This window comes from Prionailurus bengalensis, chromosome B3 (genome assembly GCF_016509475.1).
Source record: "Prionailurus bengalensis isolate Pbe53 chromosome B3, Fcat_Pben_1.1_paternal_pri, whole genome shotgun sequence".
Lineage (NCBI taxonomy): Eukaryota > Metazoa > Chordata > Mammalia > Carnivora > Felidae > Prionailurus > Prionailurus bengalensis.
In genome coordinates, this window is record NC_057355.1 from 107,092,794 (window position 1) to 107,105,303 (window position 12,510).

At 36.5% G+C, this 12,510-nt stretch overlaps 1 protein-coding gene across 2 annotated transcripts in view; it reads right to left on the minus strand.

The window, feature by feature from the left end:
• CCDC175 (coiled-coil domain containing 175) overlaps positions 1 to 12,510 on the minus strand; it is a 77,518-nt gene that overhangs the window by 15,246 nt on the left and 49,762 nt on the right. For both annotated transcript variants that reach the window (XM_043556276.1, XM_043556277.1), the window contains exon 15: positions 12,330 to 12,409. In XM_043556276.1, the coding sequence (XP_043412211.1) occupies positions 12,330 to 12,409 (80 nt within the window). The remainder of the gene's footprint in view (positions 1 to 12,329; positions 12,410 to 12,510) is intronic.

A 12,510-nucleotide genomic window follows, 5' to 3' on the forward strand; every position in this document is an offset into this window, starting at 1 on the left:
AATTATATTTATAAAAATCAGTCAAGGGATACACAAAATTTTTAAAATATAAAGTATGACATCATATACATAAACATGGGGGTTAGTAGAAATTCAGTGCTTTTAGAGTGGGTTCAAATTTAAGTGACCATCAACTTAATATGGAATACTATACACATAAGAAATTATACGTAAACCCAATGGTAACCACAAATCAAAAACCTGTAACAGATACACAAAAAATAAAAGAGAAATGAATCAAAGCATAACACTAAAGCTTTCAAACTCTAAGGGAAGTGAACAAGAGAAGAAGAAAGGAACAACCATGAAACAGGTAATAAAAATGGCAATAAGTACATACCTATCAATAATTACTTTGTGTTTAAATGGACTATATGCTCCAATTTAAAAACATAGAGTGAATGAATGGATAAAAAACAAAGACCCATCCATATGCTGCCTATAACAGATTCACTTCAGACCTAAAGACACATACAGAATGAAAGTAAAGGGATAGAAAAACATTTACCATGCAGATGGAATAGAAGCAAAAAGAAAGCTGAAGTAGCAATATTTATATTGAGCAAAGTAGACTTTAAGACAAAGACTAAACCAAGAAACAAAAAAGGACACTACATAATGATAAAGGGAGTAATCCAATAAGAGGTTATAACATTTGTATCAAACAGGAGGATATAGCAATTGTAAATATCCATGCACCCAACATGGGAATACCTACATAAAGCAACTATTAACAAACAGAGTAAGAAACTGTTTCTTTCTATTATTGTTGTATAATAATAGCAGGGGACTTTAATACTCCACTTGCATCAATGGATACACCATCCAGACAGAAAATCAACAAGAAAACAGCTTTGAATGACACATTAGGCCAGACGGACCTGACAGGTACATTGAGAACATTTCATACAAAAACAGTGGATTACACATGGAAACTTCCCCAGAATAGATTATATCTTAGGCCATAAAACAAGTGTCAATAAATCAAAAAAGTCTGAAATCAAATCACACATCTTTTCTTACCACAGCAATATGATACTAGAAATCAATCACAAGAAAAAAATCTGGAAAGAACATAAATACATGGACTTAAATAACAAACTGCTGAACAATGAATGGGTCAACCAAGGTATCAAAGAGGAAATAAAAAAATACATGAGACAAATGAAAACACAGTGGTCTAAAATCCTTGGGATGCAGGAAAAGCTCTTCTCAAAGGAAAGGTTACAGTAACAGAGGACTACCTCAAGAAGCAAGAAAAATGTCAAATAAACAACTTTACCTTACACCTAAAGGAGCTAGAAAAAGAACAAAGCCCAAAGCTAGTAGAAGGAAGGAAATAATAAAGATTAGAGCAGAAATCAATGAAATAGAAACTAAAAAAAACAATAGAACAGATCAATGAAATCACGACCTGGGCCTTTGAAAAGATCAATGGAATTGATAAACTGCTAGCTAGACTCATCCAAAAAAAAAAAAAAAGGAGGACCCCCAAAAACCCTAGAAATGAATGAGTAGAAATAACAACGGACACCACAGAAATACAAAGGATTATAAGAGAATATTGTGAAAAATTACATGCCAAAAATTTGGACAACCTACAAAAAAATGGATATATTCATAGAAACATATAACCTCCCAAAACTAAATCAGAAAAAATAGAAAACCTGAACAGATCAATTACTATCAATGAAATGAAATCAATAATCAAAACACTCCCAATAAACTCAGTCCAGGACCAGATGGCATCAAGGCTGAATTCCACCAAATTTTTTTTTTAGTTTATTTATTTATTTATTTTACAGAGAGAAAGAGAAACTGTGAGCAGGGGAGGGGAAGAGAGAGAGGGATAGAAAGAGAGAATCCCAAGCAGGCTCCATACTGTCAGTGCAGAGCCTGACACAAGGCTTGAACCCATGAACTGTGAGATAATGACCTGAGCCGAAATTAAGAGTTAGATGCCTAACCAACTAAGCCACCCAGGAGTCCCTCTACCAAACATTTAAAGAAGAGTTAATACCCATTCTTCTCAAACTATTCCAAAAAATAGAAAAAGAAGGGAAGTTTCCAAATTCATTCATTTTGATTGCAAAACCAAATAAAGACATTATAAGAAAAGGAATCTACAGACTAATATCTCTGATGAACACAGATGTAAAAATCCTCAACAAATTATTAGCAAACTGGATCCAACAGTACTTTTATTCCAGGGATGCAAGCATGGTTCAATATTCATAAATCAATCAATGTGATACATCACATCAACAAAAGAACAGAGAAAAACCATAGGATCATCTCAATAAATGCAGAAAAAGCATTTGACAAAACATAACATCCATTTGTGATAAAACCTCTCAACAAAGTTGGTCAAGAAGGAACATACCTCAATATAGTAAATGCCATATATGAAAATCCCACAGCTAACATCTTACTAAATGGTGAAAAACTGAGAAATTTTCCTCTAAGATCAGGAACAAGACAAGGATGTTCACTTTCGCCACTTTTATTCAACATAGTGCTAGAAGCCCTAGCCACAGCAATCAGACAAGAAAAAAGAAATAAAAGATATCCAAATCAGTAAGGAAGAAGTAAAAATCTCATGATTTACAGATGACATAATACTATATACAGAAAACCCTAAAGACTACTGGAATTGATAAATGAACTCAGTAAAGTCATAGGATACAAAATTTATTTACATAAATCTGTTGTATTTCGAAACATTAATAATGAAGTAGCAGAAAGTAAAATTAAAAAAACAATCCCATTTACAGTTACATCAAAAACAATAAGATCCATAGGAATAAACTTAACCAAGGGGGTGAAAGACCTGTACTCTGAGAGCTATAAAAACACCGATGGAAGAAATGGAGGATGACACAAACTAATGAAACAATATGCCATGGTCATGGGTTGGGAGAACAAATATTGTTAAAATGCCCATACTACCCCAAAAAATCCATAAATTTAATACAGTCTCTATCAAAACAAAAACACTTTCTAAAGAACTGGATTAAATAATTCTAAAATTTGAATAGAACCACAAAACACTCCAAATTGACGAAGTAATCATGAGAAAGCAAACGAAGCTGGAAGTATCACAATTCCAGATTTTAAGAGACACTACAAGGCTGCAGTAATCAAAACAGTATGGTACTGGCACAAAAAGAGACACAGATCAATGGAAAAATAGAGAACCCAGAAATAAACCCATGCTTATATGGCCAATTAATCTATGACAAAGAAGGCATGAGTATACAATGGGGAAAAGACAGTCTCCTCAATAAATGGTACTGAGAAAACTGAACACCTTACATGCAAAAGAATGAAACTGGATCACTTTCTTACCCTAAACACGGAAACAAACACAAAATGTATTAAAGACCTAAATGTCAGACTGAAAACCATAAAATTACTAAACAAAAACACAGGCAGTAATTTCTTTCACATCAGCCATAGAAACATTTTCCTAGATAGATCTCCTCAAGCCAGGGAAACAAAAACAACAATAAACTATTGGGACTACATCAAAATAAAACATCTTTACACAGTGAAGGAAATCATCAAAACAAAAGGCAACCTACTGAATGGAAGAAGATATTTGCAAATGATATATCTTATAAGGGGTTAATATCCAAAATATACATAAAGAACTTTTTAAAAAAATGTTTAGTTTTGAAAGGCAGAGAGACAGAACACTAGTGGAGGAGGGGCAGAGAGAGCGGGAGAGATAATCTATCTGCAGCAGGCTCCAGGCTCTGAACTGTCAGCACAGAGTCCGACATGGGGCTCGAACTCATGAACTGCAAGATCATGACCTGAGCTAAAGTTGGACGCTTAACTGACTGAGCCACACAGGTGCCCCTATATAAAGAACTTACAAAGCCCAACACCAAACAAGCAAACTAACAATCTGGTTAAAAAATGCACAGAGGACCTGAATAGACATTCTTCCAAAGAAGACACACAGATGGCCAACACACACACACGAAAAGATGCTCAACATCTCTAATTATCAGGGAAATGCAAATCAAAACTACAATGAGAAATGGTGGAATAGGAGAATCCTAAGCACACTTCATCCCACAGATACCCCTAGATAACACCCACATCGGTGCAAATACCTCACTGAACAACCCCAAAACTGTCAGAACAGACTCCACAGCTAAATGTAGAGAAGAGGCCACAATGAAGAGGAGAGGAAGGGCAGAGACATGATCAGGAGCCAAACTGATCCGTGGGAGGAAGGGACACCACAAGCATACAGAGGGGAGAGGAAAAGACTCCTCACCAGGCACCCCAGGCAAAGGGGACCAGCATTAGGAAGACATATTCCCATAACATATGGCTTTGAAAACCAGTAGGGTCTAACTTTGTGAGTTCTTACAGTTAGTGTGTTTACGAATCAGTGGGTTGGGCTCTGGGATGGCTAGAGAACAATAGAAAACGGAGTTCCTGCCCTTAAAGACAAAGCCCAACAAACAGCCCAGCTGACATACAGCATGGAAGCAGCAGTTTGAAAAATGCCTGGGGCATACAGGAAGGATATTTATTTATTAATCTCAGAACTGTGCTGTAAGGGCAGGGATGGTTGAGAGATTTCTCCAAGAAAAATAGAGCTGGCAAACACCGTTTCCCTTCCCACCCCCTCCCACCCCAGACTAGATACACAAACACCCTCAGGAACCAGCACAGTGCAAATGCTTTCCACCTAGTTTGCTCTTCCTCAAACCTCTCCCCTCCAACTTGGTGAGGCCATTTTCTAAAGTGGCTCCAGGTCTCCTTCCACAGCAGACTGGCAGTGACCTTGCTGGCACCACATGCCCCACCCCTGCATTTTCTGCAGAGCAGCCCTTGGCAGTTGTCTAGGCCACAAGTTCTCTCCTGCAGCAGACCAGTGCACAACTTTCTAACAATGTGCACCCACCCCCACATGCTCTTATGGACTTGTCCTTGGCAGGAGTACATCCAAAGTGGTGCCACAAGCTGACAGTGTGCAAGCAGCCCCATTGGGGACAGCACCACTCCAAAGTGACTCCTGTTCCTGGAAGTGGGGAAGATAACTGCATACATTAGTCTGAAACCCCAGCAGTAGGCTGGGGGCAGACATATGGTTTACCTTCAGGTCTCATCCACCAATGAAAGCTTCTCAGAGGACAATACAGGGAGAGCACCTTGGCGTTCAGTGCTACCACACCTCTGGAAAATGCCTGGTCTGACTCAGCTCAAGTCCACAGCAGCCCTAAACTGGCCCATGAACAACACAGGGACTAAGTCCTGCCAACAACAAGCAGAGAGAGCCACTGAAGACACCTGGACTAAAGGCAAATGCAGCTCCAACACAGAAGTAGGGTACATGCAACACATGTAGAGATAGCCGTGAAGTGCCAGGTTCTTGTGAACAAGGGACACTGCACTACAGGGCACTACAGGACTCTTCTTCATAAGGCCACAGCTTTCAAGATCAGGATATGCAGCTGACTTTCTTAATACAGAGGAACAGATACCCAGAGTTCAGCAAAGTGAGGAGACAGAGGAATATGTCCCAAATGAAAGAACAGGACAGTATCACAGCAAGAGACCTAAATCAAATGGAAATAAGTAATATGCCTAATAGGGAATTTAAATCAATGGTCATAAAGATACTCACTGGACTGGAGAAGAGTGGAGGGCGCCAGTGAGACCCTCAACAAAGAGAAAACAAAAGAAAATCAGAGATGAAGAACACAATAACTAAAATAAAAAATATGCTAGTGGGAATACTTGGTAGACTAGAGGAAGCAGAAGAATGGATCAGTGACCTGGAGGATAGAGTAATGGAAAGCAATCAAGCTGAACAGGAGAGAGAGAGAGAAAAAAGACTAACAAAAATGAAAATAGATTAAGGAAATTCAATGACACCATCAAGCATTAAAACATTCGCGATATAGGAATCCCAGGAGAAGAGACAGAAAAGAGGGCAGAAAATTTATTTGAAGATATAAGATTGAAAACATCACTAATCTGGGGAAGGAAACATACATCCAGATCCAGGATACACAGAGAGCCACTCCTCCCCAAATCAATCCATAGATATCCACATCAAGATACATAGTAGGGGTACCTACTATGGGTTAAGTATCCAACTTTGGCTCAGGTCATAATCTCTCAGTTTGTGAGTTCAAGTCCTGCATCCAGCTCTGTGCTGACAGTGAGGAGCCTGCTTGGGATTCAATCTCTCTCTCTCTCTGCCTCTACCCCACTTGTGTGCTCTCTCTCTCTCTTTCAAAAATAAGTAAATAAACTTGAAAAAAATAAAGTTAAAAAAAAAGACACCTAATAATTAAAGTGGTAGAAAGCAGTGATAGAGAATATTTAAAGCAGCAAGAAAAAGGAAACAGTTGCATACAAGGAAAACCCCATAAGGCCATCAGCTGATTTTTCAGCAGAAACATTGCATACCAGAAGGGAGGGGCTGATATACTCAAAGTGCTAAAAGGAAAAAGCCTGCATCCAAGAATAATCTACTCAGGAAGGCTATCATTCAGAAAGGAGTTTGGATAGTTTCCCAGACAATCTAAAGTTAAAGGAGTTTATGACCACTAAACCAGCCTTACAAGAAATGTTGAGGGGAATTCTTTGAGTGGAAAGGAAAGACCATAAGCAGGAGTAAGAAAAATAGGAAGCAGAAAGTAGTAAAATTAAGCATATCTATATAAATCATTTAAGGGATTCACAAAATAAAAGGATATGAAGTATAATACCATATGCCTAAAACATTGGGGCAGGGGGAAGGAGTAAAACTTGACCGCTTTTAGAATAGGTTCAAATTTAAGTGACCATCAACTTAATATAGACTTCTATATGTATAAGATGTTATACATAAACCTAATGGTAACCACAAATCAAGAACTGGTAATAGATATGCAAAAAATAAACAGAAAAAATCCAAGTATATCACTTTAAAAAGCCAGCATACTGTGAGAATAAAGCAAGAGAAAACAAGAACGGAGAAGAATTACAAAACAACCATACAAGTAACAAAATAGCAATAAGTACATACCTATCAATAATTACTTTGAATGTAAATGGACTAAACACTCTAATCAAAAGACATAGGGTGATGGAATGGATAAAAAAGCAAGACCCATCTGTATGCTGCCTACAAGAGACTCATTTCGGACCTAAAGATACATGCAGATTAAAAGTGGTGGAAAAGCATTTGTCATACAAATGGAAGTGAAAAGAAAGCCAGGGTAGTAATACTTATACTGGACAAAATAGACTTTAAAGCAAAGACTCTAACAAGAGGCAAAGAAAGACATCATGTAATCATAAAGGGAACAATCAACAATGGGGATATTTGTAAATATTTCTGCACCCAACATGGAAGACACAAATACATAGCAGTTAATAACAAATATAAGAAAGTAATCAATAGTAATAGAATAATAGGAGACTTAAATACCCTACTTGCATCAATGGATAGATCATCCAAACAGAGAATCAATATGGAAACAGTGGCTTTGAATGACACATTGGACCAGATGGATTTAACAGATATATTCAGAATATTCCATTCTAACACAGTGGAATACAAATCCTTTTCAAGTGCACATGGGACATTTATCAGAATAGATCACATGTTAGGCCACAAAACAAGTCTCAACAAATTCAAAAAGACTGAAGTCATTACCATGCATCCTTTTTGACCACAATGCTATGAAACTAGAAATCAACCACAAGAAACATTTGGAAGGAACACAAATACATGGAGCTTAAGTAACATGCTACTAAACAGTGACTGGATCAACCAAGAAATAAAAGAGGAAATTAAAAAAAAAAGTGGAGAGAAATGAAAAATGAAAAATGGAAACATAACAGTCCAAAATTTTTGATATGCAGCAAAAGCTGTTCTAAGAGGGAAGTTTATAGCAATACAAGCTTTATTCAAGAAGGTAGAAAAATCTCAAATAAAAAACCTAATCTTACACATAAAGGAGCTAGAAAAAGAAGAACAAAGCCAAAAACGAGTAGAAGGAAGGAAATAATAAAGATTAGAGCAGAAATAAATGAAATAGAAACTAAAAAAAAAAAAAAAAAAACAAACCAATAGAACAGATGAATAAAATCAGGAGCTGGTTCTTTGAAAAGATCAACAAAATTGATAAACCTTTGGCCAGACTCATCAAAAATAAAAAAATAAAAAGAGAGAGAGAGAAAGGACTGAAACAAAATCAGAAATGAAAGAGGAGAAATAACCACAGAAATACAAAGGATTTCAGGAGAATATCATGAAAACTCATATGCCAACAAATTAGACAACCTAGAAGAAATGGAAGCAAATAACTTCCCAAACTATATAACTTCCCAAAACTAAATCAAACATTCAAAAAAAAGTTAATACCTATTCTTCTCAATCTATTCCAAAAAAAAAAAAAAATAGAAAAAGAAGGAAAGTTTCCCAATTCATTCTATGAGGCCAAGTACCACCCTAATACCAAAACCAGATAAAGGCACTATAAAAAAAGGAAGCTACCGACCATTATCTCTGATGAACACAGATGCAAAAATCTTCAACAAAACATCAGCAAACTGGATCCAACAGTACATGAAAAAATTATTCACCAGGATCAAGTGGGATTTATTCCTGGGCTGCAAGTGTGTTTCAATATTTGCAAATCAATTAACATGATACATCACATCAACAAAGAAATGGAGAAAAATCATATGATTATATAATCATTTCAATAGATACAGAAAAAACATTTGACCAAGTGCAATATCCATTCATGATCAAAATCCTCAACAAAGATGTGAAGAGAACATACTTCAAACATAATAAAGGCCTTATATGAAAACCCCACAGCTAACATCAGACTCAATGGTAAAAAACTGACAGCTTTCTCCCTAAGATAAGGAACAACACAAGGACATCCACACTCACGTTTTTTTAACATAGTACTGGAAGTCTGAACCACAGCAATCAGACAAGAAAAAGATATAAAAGGCACCCAACTTGGTAAGGAAAAAGTAAAAATGTCACTATTTGCAGATGACATGACACTCTACATAAAAGCCCTGAAGAATTCACCAAAAACTACTAGAATGCATACATGCATTCAGCATGTTTGCAGGATGCAAAATCAGTATACAACCCATTGCATTTCTATACACCAATAATGAAGTAGCAGAAAGAGAAATTAAGAAAATAATCCCATTTACAATTGTACCAAAAATAATAAAATACTTAGGAATAAACTTAACCATAGAGGTGAAAGACCAGGACTATAAAACACCAATGAAAGAAATTGAAGATGACAGAAACAAATGGAAAGATATTCCATGCTCCTGGATTGGGAGAACAAATATTGTTCAAATGTCCATACTACCCAAAGCAATCTACAGATTTAATACAATTCCTATCAAAATACCAACAGCATCTTTCACAGAGCTAGAATTAGATCATCCTAAAATTTGTATGGAACTGCAAAAGATCCTGAATAGCCAAAGCAATCATAAAAAGGACTGGGGGTATCACATTTACAGATTTCAAGATATACTACAAAGATATTCTACTAGATCTTGGAATCACAGATTTCATATACTATAAGATATACTACAGATTACTACTGTTCTGTAGTAATCAAAACAGTATGGTACTGGCACAGATAGACATAGAGACCATCAGAACAGAATAGAGAGCCGAGAAATTAGAACACAATTGCATGGTCAATTAATCTTTGACAAGGGAGGCAAGAATATGCAAAAGATGGTCTTCAACAAATGGTGATGGGAAAACTGAACATCTACACGCAAAAGAATGAACTAGATCACTCTTAAACCATAGACAAAAATAAACTCAAAATGCATTAAAGACCCAAATGTAAAACCTGAAACCAGAAAAATCCTAGAAGAGAGTACAGGCAGTAATTTCTCTGACATCAGCTCCTGAGGCAAGGGAAACAAAAGCAAAAATAAACTATTGGGACTACATCAAAATAAAAAGCTTCACACAGCAAATGAAACAATCAACAAAACTGAACGAGAGCCTAATGAAGAGGAGGAGATATTTGCAAATGACATACCAATGGAGGTTTAGCATCCAAAAATAGAAAGAACTTCTACACTCAACACTAAAAAAAACAAGAAATCCAATTTAAAAATGGGCAAAAGACATGAATAGACATTTCTCCCAAGACATACAGATGGCCAACAGACACATGAAATGATGCTCAACATCATCCATCATCAGGGAAATGCAAACCAAAAACATGAGTGGGATGCCTGGGTGACTCAGTTGGTTGAGCATCTCCTTCTTGATTTTGGCTCATGTCATGATCTCGCAGTTTGTGGGATCAAGCCCCTCATTAGGCTCTGCACTGACAGCACAGAGCCTGCTTGGGATTCCCTCTCTCCCTCCCTCTCTCTCTCTCTCTCTCTCTCTGCCTCTCCCCCACTTGTGCTCACTCCCTCTCAAAATAAACAAACATTAAAAAAAAAAACCCAAACCATGAGATATCACTTCACACCTGTCAGAATGGCTAAAATAAAAAACTCAAGAAACAACAAGTGTTGGCAAGGATGTGGAGGAAAAGGAATACTTGGGCACTGTTGGTAGGAATGCAAACTGGTACAGCCACTGTGGAAGACAGTATGGAGATTCCTCAAAAAATTAAAAATAGAACTACCCTACAATCCAGCAATTGTACTACTGGATATTTGCCCAAAGAATATGAAAATGCTAATTCAAAGTGATGTATCCATATCCATATCCATATCTCTATATCTATCTCTATATCTCTATATCTATTTATACCTACATCTATCTCCTATGTTTATTGCAGCATTAACAATAGACAAGATATGGAAGCAATCAAATTGTCCATGGATAGATGAATGGATTTAGAAGATGAGGTACATATGTACAGTGGAATGTTACTCAGTCATTAAAACGAATGAGATCTTGCCATTTGTGACAACATGGATGGACCTGGATTGTATAATGCTAAGTGAAATAAGTCAGAGAAAGACAAATACCATATGACTCACTCTTAAATGACATTTAAATTTTTTTTTTCAACGTTTATTTATTTTTGGGACAGAGAGAGACAGAGCATGAACGAGGGAAGGGCAGAGAGAGAGGCAGACACAGAATCAGAAACAGGCTCCAGGCTCTGAGCCATCAACCCAGAGCCTGACGCGGGGCTCGAACTCACGGACCGTGAGATCGTGACCTGGCTGAAGTCGGACGCTTAACTGACTGCGCCACCCAGGCGTCCCTTAAATGACATTTAAGAAAACAAAAACAAAAACAGAAAAAAAAAAAAGAGACACCTCCCCCTCCCCCAGACTCTTAAATACGGAGAACAAACTGGTAGTTATCAGAGGGGAGGTGGGTGCAGGGATAGGTGAAGTAAATGAAGGGGATTGAGAGTATACTTATTGGGATGAGAATTGAGAAATGTATAGCATTGTTGAATGATTAAATTGTACATCTGAAACTAATATAACACTGTATGTTAATTATATTTGAATAAAAAATAAATAAAACTCCAAAGCTCTGGGAAGCAAGTCCATGGACTTAAGTTAGACAATTAAGACAAATAAGTTGTTGAGACAACTTTATAAATCTGATATTTGAACAACTGTATGCCAAAAATGGGGAAGAGGGAAGTGAAATTTATTGAGGCTTTTTCAGTGAGGATTTAATTTTTTTTGAAGAGAAAGGAATATAACTTAATGGATTTTTCAGAATATTCTACTGAATTCTCTGCTTGATTCTTAGTTATTATACTGTTACAAGTCACATAATCTTTAGTCATTGTATGACCATCACTAGCAGCATCTTACCAAGCAAATAGAATTGCATATATACTCACTAGTTCTTTTCCCCTTCATATTTTTCTATACCCACATGTTAAAAGTTACTTCTGGTATCAATGCTTCTCAAAACTAGAATGTTTCTAGTTTTAATTAACCAATTCTACATACACATGTTTATCATTAATTACTGATTATAAATTTTATAAAGGTAGTAAATGTCTCTTTACATGCTCTCATTTCATCTGCTCCCACCCCATCTCTGCAACCTTTCTGCATTTATCCTAATATTCATAGGAATTTAACAGAATAAGAGATCTAAAAAGAACCTTAGGAAGCATCATCCCATCTCTACCTCATGAATAAGAAAACTGAGGCCCTCCCCCCCAAGGATATGCTCATGATTACATGTTAGTTGCATCTAGAGTCTCGCTCTCCGTATACACACACACACACACACCGTATTATGGTTTGTATATATCAGTATTCCAATAAAAGCAAGAAGAATGAATACACTGACTCTTTACCGAGTTGCTGAAAAATCTTGAAAAGTCTCTTGCCATTTGAGAAGTGTAATCGTTCAGTAAATTCTGCTCCTGCTTTTGTGCTATATAAAAGAAAAAGAAAAAATAACTGCCCACAATGTTTAGTTTAAAAAATTAATCAAAATAAGGCATCTGTCTAGTTTTAAAAGTCAAATACTATGGG